This window comes from Notolabrus celidotus, chromosome 1 (genome assembly GCF_009762535.1).
Source record: "Notolabrus celidotus isolate fNotCel1 chromosome 1, fNotCel1.pri, whole genome shotgun sequence".
NCBI lineage: Eukaryota > Metazoa > Chordata > Actinopteri > Labriformes > Labridae > Notolabrus > Notolabrus celidotus.
Window position 1 is genome coordinate 6,118,310 of NC_048272.1, and position 18,132 is coordinate 6,136,441.

The 18,132-nt window shown below is 39.4% G+C and overlaps 1 protein-coding gene across 1 annotated transcript in view; it reads right to left on the minus strand.

Annotated features, from left to right (window-relative positions):
• LOC117823165 (sodium-coupled neutral amino acid transporter 3-like) overlaps positions 1 to 18,132 on the minus strand; it is a 56,136-nt gene that overhangs the window by 24,250 nt on the left and 13,754 nt on the right. The window contains exons 2-4 of the mRNA XM_034698249.1: positions 5,928 to 6,172; positions 2,493 to 2,586; positions 2,249 to 2,364 (exon numbers count right to left, since the gene is read on the minus strand). Of these exons, the coding sequence (XP_034554140.1) occupies positions 2,249 to 2,364; positions 2,493 to 2,586; positions 5,928 to 6,064 (347 nt within the window). The 5' untranslated portion in view covers positions 6,065 to 6,172. The remainder of the gene's footprint in view (positions 1 to 2,248; positions 2,365 to 2,492; positions 2,587 to 5,927; positions 6,173 to 18,132) is intronic.

Below are 18,132 nucleotides of genomic sequence, written 5' to 3' on the forward strand. Positions count from 1 at the left end.
ATGGCACGCGTGAGGGCATGGACGTTGTTATAGCGCACCTCTTGAGGGGGGGAGTTTCGGGACTCACAAACGGAGTCATAAGCCAGGTCATATCTCACCTATAAACAACAACATTTTAGAATAAACAGGATAGAGACTTAAGCTAAATATAACATAAAATATGCTCATCAACTAGCTATCCGTTTTTTAGATCAGGGGTTCCCAAAATAGGGGTCACAAATGGGGGGTTGTGAGATGTCTTCCAGAATGTTTTTTGTTTTTTTTAAGTTGTCTAAATAGTACATTTTACTCATTAGAATAAAAAAATATTGACAAAAATAGTAGCTAACCTTAAAATAAAACCTCGAAAATAGAAAATGTGATGAGTTTTCTGCCTTTCTTTTTGCAAGATGGCTATATGACAGTCATCTGCCTTTTTTCTGTTACTTAAAGTGGTTCAAATATGTCATGCATTTAGTTAAAAGAGTATGTGTTCACATTTTCTGAGAAAGTTGGTCGTCATCATTTGTGCGTACGCATAGTCTGAAGAAGTTCTGTTTTTGTTTGCAGTTTAAGAACAAATTCAAGTAAGAATATATTGATGAATCCCAGATTTGTGCTTCAAACGTTCGTACACACAGTTTAAGCACGTATTTGTGCGTACGCACTGTTAGTGAATGAGGCCCAATGGTCCTGAAGCCCATAATGATGAAGATCCCACACAACTGTGTTCCTTCAAACATCAACTCCAGAGGAGGTAAGGTCAGCAACAATCATTTTGGCAGATGTCCAGGGCTTCTTGCTGACATCTTTGACTACTTTCCTCTCCAGGGTTCTTGAAATCTTGTGCTTTCTACCAAAGGTCTGCCTAGGTTTCTTTTTTACAGAGTTTGACTCCTTCTACTATACAATGATGCAACTTACAGCTGTTCTAGACACTGTAAAATGCTTGGAAGTGACAGTATAGCCTTCCCCCTTATTATGAGTCTCCATTATCTTCTTTCTGAGCTCAAGACTGATTTCCTTTGTCGTTGGCAAGGTTAGTAAGAGAAGTCCCTCTCAATAACGTGTTCAAGTGCCCTGTTTGGAGTCCCTTAAGTCAATCTCAATGCTGATTGAATGCTCAAGTGTTGTTAGGAAGCCAATTGACCGACGGGTGTTGTTAGGAAGCCAGCTGACTGCACAGGTGTGTTTTGAAAGCAAAAATTCACATTGGGGCTAATATTTTTGAGGACGCCATTTTTTTTACTATATTTGATATAAAACAAGCCTAAAAATGTATTTTACATTCCAAAATGTACCAAAGCTACTAAATGCCACTGGTGAATGTTTGATTATATCAAGTTTTATCAATGATGCAAACATTGGGCAGAATTAAAATGTTCCAAAATTCCTGGGGGGCTAATCATTTCGGCCTCAACTGTACTATTTTTCAAGAGTCAAATAATATCTTAGAAAGATCAACAAAATTCAATGAATTAAATAAAACTGCAAACAAGTATTGTATGTGTAGCTTAAGCCTGGTATAGCTCATTCCTCTTTGCAATAGAGCACCAACTGTAAAGACCTTCCTGCATACAGCTGTTTCAGCTCTTTAGAACTCTAACGACTGAAACGTTTGAAACATTTGCAGACGAAAGGCTTAAGATAGCCTTGAAATATATTTTAAAAATGCTTGTATTCTTTGCTTTCAAACAGGGGTTATAGAATAATTTTGTTTGCTTCACCTGTAGAATATCTGTTATGAACTGTCTGCAACCAAAAGTCAAGCAGTACTATGGACAATCTTTAACTGGGTTAAATAAAAACAAAAAAACAAGGATCTTGATGAAAAAAAGTGCAGTTTTAGCAAAAAGGCTACCATAGCTTTCCGGCGTCTACATGTGGATATTTAATGCATGCACATGACTAACTTAATGATCCTTACTATTTTTTTAATTTGAATGTCATCAACATAATAACTTTCTGCAGCCGAATGGAATAAAACTGCATAAAAATTAAATGCATTCAATGTTTATGAAAATAGAAGCTGTAATGAAATATGACATTATTTTCCTGACTGACAATATTGCAGCAGAAGTTTTAGATCTTTAATTGTTTAAAATGTCAGTTCTCACACCCTCAGGTATTCAGCCACAAATAAAAAGTGTTATTTTTCTACAAAATGAGTAACACAACAGCTGTGTGTCATGATTCATTCAATCCAGTGCTTCCAATCTGTTATTAAAGAGATACATTTACTGTATGGAAATGTATATGAAAAACTTACAGAAACAGGACGACCCCTGTGTTGGCCATGGCATAGGCAAGTCCTAGGATTCCACTTCCCATGATTGCATTTCCCAGGTTGAAGACAGACATCCCAAATGAGGTTTTCCCTTCAAACTATAGACAAAGTAAATCAGAGGAAAGACAAATTAACACTTTTATATACTTCATCTAACAATACCTGATAACAGTGCATGCACACACTGTATATGTGATACCCTTCTAAATAGATATGAGGAACTTACATCTGTAAAACGTGGGGTCTTCTTGTCCTCCACGCCTGATAAGAACTCCTGGCTCTCTGGGAGGTTTGCCTCTGCATTCTCAGTTCTGTGTGGACTAATGCAAAGAGATACTGTGAGAGAGCTACAAGGGAAATTATGCCAACACAAACTATATCATTTCATATGTTTAAAGATGCAATTTGCTATAACATTTTTATGATGAACACAACTCTGAAAGTGTGAAACAGTTCATCATTATAACATACATACCTAGCATTCTGGGCACTATTTGGTACAGTTTCCCTACTAGCAGTGTAGGGAGACGCCATCCATCACCCAACGAGAGCACAAAGTGGAAAAACAACACCCTCAGTCACAATATAATAAAGCATATAATACATCGAGGGGAGCATCTAAAAAGTATTATCTAAACCCTAGAGAGAGACATTTTAATTAAACCATCCATTACATAAAAAGAGGACACAAGTGTTTCACCAGTTACGTGATAATTAGGCATTTAAGCTCAGTCCTTTATCCATCACAAATGATAGCACAATCAGTGAGCATGTTGGAAGACAACATCAGCAGGCAATAAATGGACAGAAAGTGTTTGTAGTGAAAATAATAGAGCCTACAAGAGTAAACCACAAGCCCCCGCAGCATCAGTCTTATCTATTGACTGTATATAAAGATGGGACACTGTGTCTCCACCTCTTTGCATTGTACAAACGTGATGCCAAAATATCCCACATGGCAAGAACTGACATCTAGCAAGAATCTGCGCAGTAGGGATCGGCCACAGTATTGATGTCACGAGCCTTGCTTTAACCAAATTACACATTTAATTTATGTATAATAATAAAACGGCAAAGATATTTCAGATCACAGAAAAGCTTATTGTGTCAATCGGGAGGCGACTCTCACATTTATGAAAATGCCACAGACATTTGTGTTAGTGATCATTACGTTTCCTTATATACTCTAGTAATGGTGTGCACAAAGAATCAGCATTATCAACAAAGCTGTCAACCATAGTGTTATATTAGCATCAAATAACTATTTCAAATGTAACTTCTTAGACTACAGATCACTGAAACATAAATCAGCATGGTAAGAACTAACTATAATGACATGTTTAAGAGAAAAAAAATTGGCTTGCATTTGATTTTATAGATTTACCTGTTTCCCATATTGTAACATAGAGGTGGTTGGCCTGACAATACTGAAACCAGTCAGTAGGGGGAGCTCCAGAATCGTTTGCCTTCACTTTGAGGTAAGGATGCACAATATTATCGGTACAGTATCGCTATCGGCCGATATTGGCTTTAAAATGAACTATCAGATATCGGCCAACACGCCGATACCCGCCGATATAATTAACCGATAAAATAATGGGCTGCTGCACACATGTTGGGCTGATGTTTTAAGTTAAATTTGAATTTTAACAGCAGTCTGTAAGGTAGGGGAGAACGGGGTCAGTTGTCACATGGGTTGGTTGGCACACTTGTTATATCTTGCCACCAGAGGGCACTGTCTCTCAAATTGGTTTATAACAAAACAAGTGTTACCCTTACAAAGTGTGAGGGGTAAGCTATAGTTTAGATTTTTATTAGCTAGCTAAGTAGTTGTTAGATGGCTGTTAGCCTTGATGCTAGCAAAAAATTCCAGTTGGGGTTGGTCGTCACATTCTCTTTGGGGTTGGTTGTTACATGTGACAACCAACCCCTATGTTGGCAAAATCATGCATGGTGAATATAGTTGGAGTGCGTAGACCCTACATTTGCCATCACTGTAACTCAGACAGTGACTGCATGTAGCCTAGTTGAGTCGGCCATTATTGTTCGGCCTATTTGTTTTGTTCTTTATGTTGTTATATAGGCGGGCCTAAAGATGTGTTTCCTGTTCATGTTCCTTGCTCATTTTATGTGAAAATGCATTAAGTTATGTAGGCCTATCACTTGTCAGTGCAATTAAACTTTCAAATTTAGTTCTGCCTTCTTGCCTTTTTTTTAATATTTTTCCCATTGAAATACCATTGTGACAACCAACCCCATAGTGTGTGACAGCCAACCCCATAGTGTGTGACAACCATCCACATAGTGTCTGACAACCATCCCCTTGATGGGGTTGGTTGTCACAATGTGTCAGACTGTCTTTGGTAGTTAATTGCCTCTTTGTTACAATGAGTTGGAAAATGAGAGGGATACACATTTCAAGCCAACACCTTATGCTTCAATTTAATGTAGGAATGACTATTGAAAGATGTTTTGATGATGAGCAATCATCAAAACAGTAAAAAGTGTGACAACCAACCCCGTTCTCCCCTACATGTAGCTGTCTAATTTAGGCACATTTACTGTCAAAGAGTAAACCATTTTATTTAATTTGGGTTTAATTGGTGTACAGTTGCACTTTTCACATGTTCCCTGTGAACAGAGGTTAGGTTTCCTTACTATGTCAAATGTGAAATTCGCCAAATTTGCCCTGGTTGTGGGTATTGTTATGATTGTCTGAGGGAGAGCATCATCCAAGTTTTAAGTAGGATGTATCTTTTTGTATGAATTTTGTTTGAAAGCAATTGTCATAAAAAAAAATATGCAGTTTTAAGTATTAAGTATGTTTCTTATTTTGCACAATAAATGAATATTACATAACAAATGAGATAAGAGTATCACCATAATACTAATATGTTTCATAATCTGTTCCTTTAAGTTTTGTGAGTATTGACCATATTCATCAAGCAGCCATTATCCTAGCATGCCATGCTCAGGATGGGGAGCTAAAATGCTGTCATGGTGTCGTACTCATGTGTATCACTTCTACACTTGCTTTGGACACTCAATTGATCAGTAACCTTACATTATAACAGCATTTGAGCTCCCCAACCTGAAAATCAGAGAATGTATCATTTCATGAAAACAATATCTTGGCTCAATCATTACGTTACATTTCTGATGGAGCTTTCCTTGTGACTAGCAAAAACTCAGGCACATGCAAGCTTTTGATGCACGAGAACATGTGACAGCTTCTGGAAGTGACACGTTAAGATGACAAGTAAAAGCACCCAGTAATTCGTGTCACCTTGCTTAAACGGTGTCAGCAGGCTTATTATAGAGGACAGGATGTTCAAACGAAAGAGATTCTCAAACTGACACCCTCTGTCTATCACTGATTTGCTTTCCCCTTGTTGCAAAGAACGAAAAAGGTCATGGCAAGTATTTTTTCCCTAGTGGCGTTTTGCCTTGCAAGTATTTTTCCCTTTCATTTAGAGAGGTTTTGAGACCTGAGGCTTGCTGGGAGTTCTGTCAGTAGCAATACTGCCAGGATTCATGTGTCATGTGGGATAAACTTAAGGCCCTGATTTTAGGGCACCATGCCCTGAAATGTTTCAGCAATAATGTCATGACAATTCAGGCTACACTTCATATACTGTGTGTTAAGCAGAAATGTACTCACTTTTCACCATCCTCTGCAGGTGGTGTTTTCGCCGATGCAGTGATCTCCTCCCCAGCTTCGTGGCCTTTTCCATTTGGTATGGCGTTGGACTCGGCAGGAGCCGTTTCCACAGCCTCTGCTGGTTTATCTTCATTCATATTTGCTCTGATTTCTTGGTTATCAAGCCTGTTGAAGTGTGTAAATGTAGGAGGCTGGGTCAATGTTTGTGAAGGTCCAAGAGAGTGAAGTTATTTTAATGTTGGGATCTGTGGATACAAAGAAAGGTTCGATTAGAATAATAGTGATGAATCATGAGTTTACTTTCCATTGAAAAAAACTGGGAAGATGATTGTCTGTTTAATGCACAGTTCATGTAGGAATGTAGAAGAACTCTCCAATTTCATAACAAATGGTACAGTGTTTTTTCTACCGCATGTAGTTTTTAAGTTTGCACCACCTGAATCTGAAGCTTTTACATTTATTAGCAGATACAGATTTTAATTGATTCCTATCATCCTTAGCTCTAAAAAGTTGAAATTAAGATGCATGGCAATGATGATATATCTTGCCTTCTTGAATTGTTCTGGGAAGTCCAACTGAATCAAAAATGAATGGACACACAAGTGCAATTGCACGAGCAATGTGTTTCAAACAGTAGGGGCCACGTGGGAAGATAAAAGAGGCCGCCCTGAGGGCACTCAAGGGAGTCTGTGTCTTCCTTTAGGTCCAACAGGGACGTGACTGAACTCCAAAACACTTTCTGATGGAAAGAATGACAACAGAGATGTCAAGAAAAAGCAACAACACAACATTCCCTGCAGTTCTTTATAAACAATGGCGTGATTAAATTGCATGTAGTTTTCCTGATTGGAGCCACTGAGACATGAGCATTCTGACTTAACTTTCCCATTAAAAGAAAAATAGAAATGTATAAATTCTAAAACCAACATTTTCGGATTTAACCCAAAGCTAAAAAACACTAACTCCTCTGATGTCAAAACTTAAAGCTGACGTTGAGTTGCTGTTTTGGCAAACCCCATGAATAATTGACATATCAGCTGACAGCTCAACGCTCAGAGGACACAGAGCTTTAAGTTGACTGTGACACACTGGGCATTGCATTATCCTCTGTTTCCTCGGTACCCTGTTGTGGTGCGTTGTACATTGGCAGACCAGCTGGCTTGTGGGGCCCAGAGAGGCCCCCACTGACATGTATCTCCTGGATGCCATCGTCTAAAGCCTTCTATCTGGCTGCCGCTGAATGACCTCCTTTGCTCCTGGGCATAAACAGCACTGCAGACTTTAATGGAGAGCACGTTGGGGGCCACAGAAGAGAAACACATTCAAATAGTCAAGCATTGAGATAAATGGAGAAGAACCAGTTAGGACCAGCTACAGACCAGTTCGAGCCGTCTTTGTGCCTCCATTTTTCTGCTTGTCACTTTTCTCTTGGTTTCCTCTCTTATTGTTGAGGGTTCAACAGAGCAACAATGTGCAAGGTTTTCTGTACTACCATTCCTTGGCAAGCACTCAGCTGACCCTGTTCCCTCGGGCTGCTTCCGCTTCACAGCCCGCCCTTTTAAAAGTAGCTTTGTGCGATATTATTTTAACACACCGAAGGAGTGTGAGGTGAATAAATCCTGCTCTTCATCTCGCAGCCCTCTGTACCTACCAACCACGCTGCTGCGAGCTTCACTGCACAGCCAGGCCTCTCGGTGTCTCTGGCTAAAGCCAGGCAACGTGGTTGGCCAGCAAAGCACAGTGCACAATGGCACATGTTGTGCGGTTTCCTGGGAACGGGTTGGAGAACAGTAGAACTATTGTGCCAGGCATCATTATACCGCCGGGGCCCCCTTTGGCTGTAGTTCGCCAGGCCACTCGAAGGGCTGAAAAGGTATTTCACTGGGCTCTAATTGAAAAGATGCCACCTTGAATTCAGCAAATGCCAGTATCCTGTATGCATGCACAGTTGTAGCAGAGTTGCTGACGGTAGCAATGGCAGAGGCAGGGCCCCATCTCGTGGGACAAATCACTGCACAGAACCACACTGCCACTCAGATGGTCTGCAAATCACAAGGAGGCTGGAGGAAGCCATTCAGGGACAATACACGAGGGGTTGTCCAGCTACAAGGGCGCCTCTCAAATGGCCCTGACCAGTGGAGCTTGAAACAGCAGAGCTGATTGGACAGAGCTCTACAATCATTAAGTTCAATGACAAAGGAAATACATGACATCCTTGGACATAGTCCAGTGAAAACAGAATAATTCCATCAGAAGCTCTTATTTTTAGAAAGCTTGTTGTCCAAGTCTGAAGCAACTTAAGGTGAAATGGGGGTAGATGAAACGCCTTGAGGAAAATATTCTTTCAAAAGTAGGACAATATTTTGGCAACCAAATAGTCATTCTGAGGTGAAGTACTCTTTGGGAAATGTTAATGATTTTATTAGGAAAACACAGATTTCAAGATACATTACGATCAAGACATTGTGTATTTTATGGATAAACATTTTTAATGTTAAAATACAACCAATAACTTTTTACTGACATGCATGGTTACTTAAAGGTGACATATGCAAAATTGACTGTTTAATTGTTTGGCATGTCTACAAACCCCCCGAAAATGAAAAAAATCCATTCTGCCCCTGTTTTGATTTCTCCACCTTTCTGTAAATGTGTGCTGAAACGAGCCGTTTCAGTTTTCAGTGTTTTTCATACGTCACAACGCCATCCGGTCTGTAACTGAAGTCAGAGCTCGGAGCATGTTCAGCTCATAGACTGTATAAAATACAACTCAACTCCTCCTCCGTTTATCATTACCTGCACACATGTGTGCTAACAAGGAGCTTAGGAGGGAGGCATGCTAGTTGTAGGCTGTCTTAATAAACAAAAAGGTCGGTTTTACTCCCCACGTCTGCAGATTTGAAGATCTAGTGGATGATTTTTTATTTTTCATGGAAAAGTGCTAGCGCTAGTTAGCATAGCCACATAACTACATGTTCGTAGCTGTGTACAAAGACACACGTGCTTTTTGAGCAATAAACTTTAAATACATGTTTTGGGGACCTCTAAGACCAATATATTTTGATGAAAAAGAGCATATGTCACCTTTAAGTAAAAATGATGTGGCTATTTATTTTTATTATATATATATATATATTTTTTTTTACATTTGGGTCTGATTTTCTTATTTTCCTTATTTGTGTAATTGTTGTATGGAAAAAAGAGGGAAAAATGGGAAGAATGGAAGTCCTCTGTACCACATTGTACTGTTGCTTTTCTACCTGTGAAACTGTTTCCAATAAACAAAGTGATAAAAAAAAAAATAATAATGCTGTGACTTATTTGCACAAACAAACCTTAGATCAATATGTGGTGTATAAGGGTAAAATTTGAGGAAATGAGAACAACCACATAAACAATAAAGTTCCGCCCCGAGGCTTGAACACATGGCAGCAGAGCAGCATTGTGGCATGAAACAGAAGAAGACTTGTCCGTGGTCCATGAAGAATGGCTCATCCAAACTGAAATGCTCTGTAGTCTGTAGACACTATGTCATGCCCCTATCTGCATGAGCAATTACTGTTTACTCTGACTTCAATCCATCTTGTACTTCCAGTATAAACATTGTTAACACAGCAGCCATCTCAATTCAGAAGCATTAGTGTTTCTAATCATAAACCATTTAATAAACCTACATAAATCATGGGTTGTTTGATGTTTACTTTCATATTAACACCATGCATCATAACAGTGCACACATAGGCTGACGTGATGGTACTCAGTCTTCCTCTGCAGTTATATTGTCTCAGTGGTGCCATCTGTTATAGAAAAACATCCCAGAATCTTTATTTTTCATAGACAAAAATAGAATTTAACAAAGCTTCACAAGAAAAGTGTCAAAAATAGTTGAAAAGTAAATAAGAATAAAAACAGCAGGACCAGATGGAAATGGGATTCAAATTTGAAATCCCTGCTGAGCTTCAAACTTCCGAGTCCAATGAAAGAGTTAAAGCCACATTGTGATTCTCTTGGTGGGAGTAAATGAGTCTTTTCACAGCAACAGCAGAGGCTATGTTTATTCAAGCTCTCATCCAAAACATCACCTCAGTTTGCCAACACACAGCGAGTGCGCCTCAGCCTGCAGCTCTCTGACGTGAGCAACTCTGCTGAGAGACGTCATCCCACAAGGAGGCAATCACCAATTGTTATTCCTAGACTGATACCTGAGCTGAAAAACACTCTGCATGCAGACCCATCCGTACTTATTACTGTGCATGCATATTTTTCTGTTTGCAGGTCAGTTAGAGGATTTGTACTTAAATGTGTGGCTTTAAGTGTTTGCAGTTTATACAGAGCATAATCTTGAACTGTAATACTGCTTTCCTCTGGCACTACTTGATGACATTCTCACAGGCCTCTGTTGGTATAATCTGTCTTAATGGAGTCTCAGCTGTAATTTTCAGACTCTCTTAATCTGTTGAAGTGCATGTGGACAATCATTGAGCCTCATTCAGTCCTTTTTTCATAAGTCCCTGCTTCCATGAACGCAGGTTGAGGAGAAGATTGCTTCAAACACCAACAGGGAGCTTGAAAAAACAAAGCTTGATTTAATTCTTAAGATTAATAGCAGATTCATCCAGAACTACATCACTAGAGATGACCAAAACTCAAAGGGATGTCAAGCGAGGGGGTGGGGTCCTTGATTCCCTCCAGTGCTGGAAAAAGAAGCCAAAGGGTAAGCTAAAAAAATGCAGTTCTTTCAGTGTCCACTAGGGATGTTTCAAAACTATTAATTTCCTAGCACAACCAGCATTTGGTCCTCATTACAGGTTTAAAAGCCAAATTCCACCAGATCCATGTCCTGTCCGTCTCCGATCCGTCACAGCTGGACACCGGATCTTATAGGTTTCTATACTAGTCAATGTGTTAACCCCACTGGTCTGCTCCGTTGCATTCTGGCTGCATCTCTGATCCAGCAGGTCATAACGCAATGGATCAGATACGCAACACTTCTATTTTTGCCGGACGCCAGGACAGGAAGTCAAGCACCAAAACAAAATAAAAACCTGTTTCATTTCAGAATAAAAAACACTGTGCTATCGTTAGATCGTTTTTAACATAGCTATGACAAAAAAAATGTCATTTAGAGCGGAGGCAGGCCTGAGATTTTCAGAGGCTGATAAAGACAACATGGAAGGGGAGGAGAATCCTTGATTCAGGGATTGCCACAGGAAAACCTTGGTCACATGACTCCAGCTGTCTGGCGGTCCTGTGTCAGTCTGCATGCCTGCACTGGTTATGCATTCCTCCAGTTGATAGGTGTTATGGCAGTTTAACGAGACACAGCATACATACAACTGTATCCCCATTTTCTTGAAAATACTGCCACTGTACAACGAGCTGCAATCTGTTATCTGTGCTTGTTTACATCCAGGTAGTCACGCAGAATAGCAACATGGTAGAAGCCACCAACTAGTTAAGGGTGGGTGGCTTCTGCGTACAGCTTAGACACAACAGATGACTAGCATGTCAGGCCTGCAATAATACAAATATCTATAATTAATTTAACCAATTGGTAATCCTGGTGTTGACAAGGGTGAGGACATTTAATTGTTTGGTGAGCTAAACATACACACAGCTAGTATCAACTTGAGACTGGCCCAAAAAGCAGAGAATCTCCGTTAGAGCCTTTATTATGACACTAATTTTTACAGCGGTTGTAAGTGTGTGAGTTGTGTTATGAGTAAATTAAGGCTAAGAGCTATACATGATTAGGCATAATTAAGTACAAGGCTGATTTGACTGACAGGTGGGCATAGAGCTGGGTGATTTAAAAAAGATGTTATCATGATAACATTTTTCGTATCATCCAATATCGATAATTATCACAATAAATATCAGATCATTATTTCATTGAAATTCAAAGGCAGATTTCTGCTCCTGAGTGAAAGTTAAAGACGTTTTTTTAGGTTGTGGCTGGACTTAGTTATCTGATAAACTTCTTGTATCTCTCATTTCTGACAGTGCAAACAGGAAGCAGGGATTTTTGTGAAGTTTTAGTTTGTAAATTCTTATTTTTTTTAATAATTTCTAAAATTGTATTTAAATTTACATCAAATTGTGTACCGTGTATCAGTTTATATTTATTGTTTTGAGTAGTGCACTCCCCCCTTTCCAGTGGTTTGGGGGTGTAATTACAGGTTTAAATATATCAAATTCTTATTAAACATTTGTTATACTTATATTGAGAAAAATTATATCACGATATTTATCATTATCGAATGATCTCCTCGCCCTAGGTGGGCGTGTTGTTGCTGTTTGCCATGCAGCAAGGCTATGGCCTAAAATCCACCTCTTTACCGGTTTCAAGTGTAGTTGTAAGTCAGTTGGAGACAGCATTTTAAAAATGGATACAGCCATCTTTGGGTTTCCGACAAGCGGCAACCTCTGGTCTCAAACTATAAAGCCCACGCTGAAGTGTTATAAACTGCAATTCATCTAGAATCCGCTTGAGGCTGGCTACTGAAACACCGGAAACCACATAGACACCAATTCAAAAAAGTCAACCTTTGCCGCATTTATAAACATGTTTACAGCCTGATTCAAAAAACGGCTTGGCTACAGTAGTTCATTCCTCTATCGGCACACACTGTACGGGGGGTGAGGTTTTTTCTTACGTGACAGTTCAGAAGATATTAAGATTACAAGTTTTTGCCCAAATAAGGACATGACTGACTTGACTCCCAGACGGGAACACATAGCTGTTGGCTAGGAGGCTCAAACCCCGCCCCTTTACCTCACACTATGCCTTGTTGAGTTCCGCATTTCCAATATGGCTGCCGCCGTCGATTGGCTTTAAAACAGGGCTCAGGGATAGATGGGTGGCGTCACGGATACTATGTCCAAATTTTATACAGTCTATAGTTTCCGAACACCTCCCTAGAAACCAATGGGTGATGTCATTTAGACTTTGTAAATGTTATATACAGCCTATGACTGGATCTGACAGCGTCTCCCCCCATGGGCCTAAAATAAGTTTTCTTCCAAGTGGCCAAAAATTCCCTGTGTAAACAGTTTATTCTGAGAAATATCATGCTCTACTCAGTTCTTACTCATGGCCTGGAGCATTTCTGTAGAGATGACTGGATATGGAGCATTTTCCTGTTGCGTTTGTTTTCGGGGTTTATGTGTTTTTGACCCTGCATCTATCATTATGTTAATTTTGTTGTTTTCATTTCCTACTGCATATTTTTTAATTGCCTCATGTTATGTCGTTGCCTTCATGTGGACTTCTGTATGTTTTTTTGTATCCATGCTGTTTTTAAATTTGCAGCATCTCACTCCTTATGAACAATGTCTGTTAATTTCAGCACATCGGTACCTGTGGCCATCATAGTCTACATTATAGCTACTAAAACTGTGTTTCCTATATTTTAATAGCTGATTTGCTGAAAATATGACAGACAGGATTCAAAACATATTCCTCATCATCCCTTTCTGTTTATGAACAGGAAGAGATTTCCTCCAGATTAAAGGATTATCTATAACCCACAATCTCACTGATGAGCAGCTAATAGATCTGTCAGAGAACGTTTGATTGTAAAACACTGGGTTGAAACTTTGGACCTCTGACAGTCAGGATGGTAGAATAGATCAGATTAGGGTCCATCTCGCTCAAGCAGTAAATCAGGATCAAACCACCCGGGTCACTCCATGCAACATTGCTGCTGTACAAAAATAGCTGTAGAGGAGTGAAAAAGCCTTGTTGTAACCCAACATCACGTCACACACGAAGCTGTGTTTAAGTGCTGCTGCATGTCCCACTGAACACAGCAGCTGTCTGATGCAAGCACTTAACACTCAGTGAACACATCCAACAACCATCTGTCTGTGTTCTGGTTCTTCACACCAGGGTGGACATACACAGCATACACACGGTACACACACACATATACACATAATGACATATGCAGTGTAATTAGAGAAAAAAATTATACTGATGTTGAATGAATGAAAAGATCTACAGACTAGACAAAGCTTTCATTAGAACCAAAATGTGTAAATGAGACTGGGGAGGATTTACACAGTTTGTAATATGATTGAAAAGTTGAGATGGGATGCTGATTCTTGAACTAGATAACTCACGCATTTGAAAAGATAGTACATTGAGAAACAATAAGGCGGTCACATCACACATCACGTGAGTTCTTGTGGACGTGATAATTGGAATCTGGCCTCATGGACTTATCAGGGCACGTTTAAACCTGAGCTCATGACTGTCCTTGCAAAGCTGCTTCTCTTCTACTCAGTAGACCGCTGTGTCCCCTGTGAAAAAATATTTTTTTTGTCCAAATTATATTTTGGTCTGTTAATATACTGTCTATGGTGGGGACCCATAATGTCAGGCATGGCCCTTAGGTGAACTCCTGTGTTTTTAAGTAGTCCAACATGATAACAGCCTTGGCACTTCCTCTTTCCTTAGTAATGACCATTGAGCCTGTTTTAAAATGCTCTTAATTCCTTATAAATGATTTCATTAAAAGGCATTTTACAAACAAAACTTGAAAACAACTGAGAAATTGCTGTAGTGTTAGCAGCAGGTCGAGTATGACTGTGGTTAGTAGAGGTGGGTGATATTGAAAAAATATGTTATCACGATAAAAAAATTTGTATCACTTTATATCGATAATTATCACGATAAATACCAAATCTTTATTTTATTTAAATTAAAATTCTGTGTATCAGTTTATAGAGTACTGTTTTGAGTAGTGCACTCCCCTATAAGATTACTAAGCTTTACAGGCGGAGTGATATTGTTTCCCATAGTGCAGTGAAAGCGTCACAGTTATTCAGTGTTCAGTTGTAAAGCAGTCGCGGTGGACATTTAATTCGTTGTCTCCATGCTCTTCCTTTACCCACATCCTGAAAGTATATTCAATTTAAGTTAATTAAGTTAACAGTCAACGCAGAGTCAGCAGTGTTAGACTAACGACTCTGCTTTGAGCTGCTAGGTTTTGAGTTTTCTTCAGTGTCGCTGTCGCTCATTTCAGCTGTTTACATTCCGCTCCAAACGTCTGTAAGCCTGCATACCTCTTACCCTGCAACATGATTGGCTGTTCAAAGCCGCCTTCTTTTTTCGGTCTAATGTTGGGTGGCAACTAGCATTTAGGTCACATTAGCGCCCCCTACCTTTCCAGTGGTTGGGGGGGTGTAATAACAGGTTTAAATATATCAAATTTTTACCGAACATTTGTTATTTGTATTTAGAAAAATTATATGACGATAATTATCATTTTCAAATTATCGCCCAGCCCTAATGCTTAGTTTCTCTTTAATACCTCCACCATTGTTGATAAAGTTGATATCAGAAATCCAGCACCTTGTTCATTTTAGAATTCATTTTAAGATTTTAATGTTTCTTTTTAAGTCACTAAATGGTCTGGCACCTCAGTACATATCTGACCTTATTCACATCTACGCCTCCTCCAGAGCACTGAGGTCTGCTGATCAGATGTGTCACCTCGTGCCAAACAGCCGACAAAAGACGAGGGGTGACCGAGCTTTTTCAGTTGTAGCTCCTAAACTGTGGAATGAGCTACCCACCCAAGTCAAAATGGCCCCCACCCTGGATACTTTTAAATCACGTCTTAAAACCAAGCGGCAACATCCGGTCTAAAGCGATGAAGCCCATGCAGATGTGTTATAAACTGCATTACATCGAGAATCCGCTTGAGGCTGACTGCAGAAACACCTGAAACCACATAGACATAAATGGGAAAAAGACGATCTTTGCAGCATTAATAAACATGTTTACAGCCTGGTTCAAAAAACGGCTTGGCTCTAGGAAGCTTATCTCTGTATCCGCACACACTGTACAGGGTGTGAATTTTTTTCTAACGCGACAGTTCAGAAGATATTAAGATTACGAGTTTTGCCCTAATAAGGACATGCCTAGGAGGCTCAAATTCCGCCCCTTTACGTCACACTCTGCCTGGTTGAGTTCCAAATTTCCAATATGGCTGCCGCCGTCGTTTGGCTTCCAAACAGCTCTCAGGAACAGATGGGTGACGTTACGGATACTATGTCTATATTTTATACAGCCTATGCTTAAAACTAATTTTAACTCCTTGGCTTTTAATACAGCATGAGAGTTTGTGTTGGTCTCTGTTTGTCTTTTAATTGACTGTATTTTACATTTTACTTTTATTTATTTCTACTGTTTGTATTTGTTGTGCAGCACTTTGGTAACCTTGTTGTTTTCAAAATGTGCTATCCAAATAAAATGGATTGGATTGGATTGGATTGACAAGGCATTGACAAGAGTGGTTGATTCATAGAAGTTGAAGTATTTTTAACTAAGAGCACTGTGAGTGCAGCAACAAAATAAAGGCTGACACCAAGGGTGTTTTTGTGCTAAAGAGGCAGAGTGCTGAAAATGCTGAACTGTATTTGCTTTGAATAGAAAACAAACACTAGGGCAAATCAAAGAAAAATGCATTAGCAGACACAACCCCTAACTGGCAGCCTTCACAATTACCTTCCACTGTGACTGCTAGTTTATTCTAGAGCACATTGTAGATGTAATTTATGGCTCTGCAGACCCACACAGGTGTTTTCAATTATTCCTGCTAATTAGACCTGTGCTGTGCTGAGCAGAGCTACACTGGGAATTAGTTGAGACTGCTGGACTCCATGTGCTGATAAAGATGATAATGGTGATAAAGGTAAGGGCTCCCAGGAGGCCAAGGGATTTAAGGCACTGACTATGAGCTGTATCAAATAATCAGTATCAATTTATGAACAAAACTGAGTCTATTTGAGGACAATTGTGGCATGTCCTTGGCACTGTCTCTTCCATTACTTCCCATCATCCTTTTAGTAATGGAATTCTAAAGAAGAAAAGAGCAGGTTTTTAGTGGTTTTGTTTAAATTTAGTTTGTTGGGCCTTAAAAGAAAAATACACATGAAGTTATACTGTAGGTCCCATGTTGCAGTAAAACTGTTATGTACATTGCCAACTAACACTGTCCCCACTGAGTAGCGTCACAAGTTAGATTTTTTCCTAAATGTGACATTTTCTTTAACGTTCACTACAGTCTGAGGAGAATTATATTTTAACCGTGACTTTTAGTCTTCTATCAGACACTACTTGCCTCACGGGCCTCTGTATCCTCTCCTGCCATCTCGCTCTCTCCCTCTCTGCTGCATTCCCTGAGTACCACTGTGATTACCCAGCAGGGAGAATAGGAGATTAACTTCTGACGAAGGGATTTTTATGTCAGCTTTTGAGATGCTCCTCATCTGCAGGGTTTCTCTAAGCAGCTGTGGGATGCATGTCAGAGACTGCCAAATGATGTAGGATGTGGTCTCTTGTTTGGAAGTGTATTTACATATCTGCCTCCTACTGGCAGGTCTTAATTCAGGTGTTTCAGATGGATTTTATAATCTGCATTATTCTTGATTTTTAAATGTCTCTTTTGATGATTCAGTAGCCTACATGGTCTTAAAAATGAAAGGATGCTGACCTTTGAAAGTACTGTATGGAGTGGTGAATGACGTGGAACATCATCAATACAATAGTTCACAAAGGCACGCACACATATCACTACATTTATATTCTTATGCCAGATATTTGTGCATATAAACAGGTCTGTTCATGGTTCATCCTTTTAAACAAAATCCAAATGGTAAAACTGACAGAGAGGATTCCTGATGCACAGGTTAGATTGTCACAAAGTATTGAGACTACAGCAGGGTGCCTGGGGGGATTTTTGATTTGCTGCTATTTATAGTGTTAAATCCCGATACATCTTTCAAACAGATGAGGTCCCGGCCTAAGTCTCCATTATATAAAGCTTCTGCATTCATGTTAGCCATAAAACTGCACAGTCATCCTGGTGTGCAATAAGTTGACTTTTGCTACATGCAATACTCTGGTTCCACTTTTGGTAATTTGGTAAGGAAAATGTGAGAAAAGGTTCAACTTTTTGAAATAAACAAAAGCTGTGATTTGTTCTTTACTGATGTTTATGGAATATTTTAAGGAACATACATCTGAAGATCTTAAAACAGAACTTTGCTGTGTACTGTGTTAATAACTGCAGTCAGACAAATCTGTGAACATTTATTTTCAAGCTGAGTAGTCTATAATAAAGGAGTTCACTGTGACAATAATCTAATACCTGTTATGCTTTATGCCAGAAATCAAACTCAGAATGCAAACACC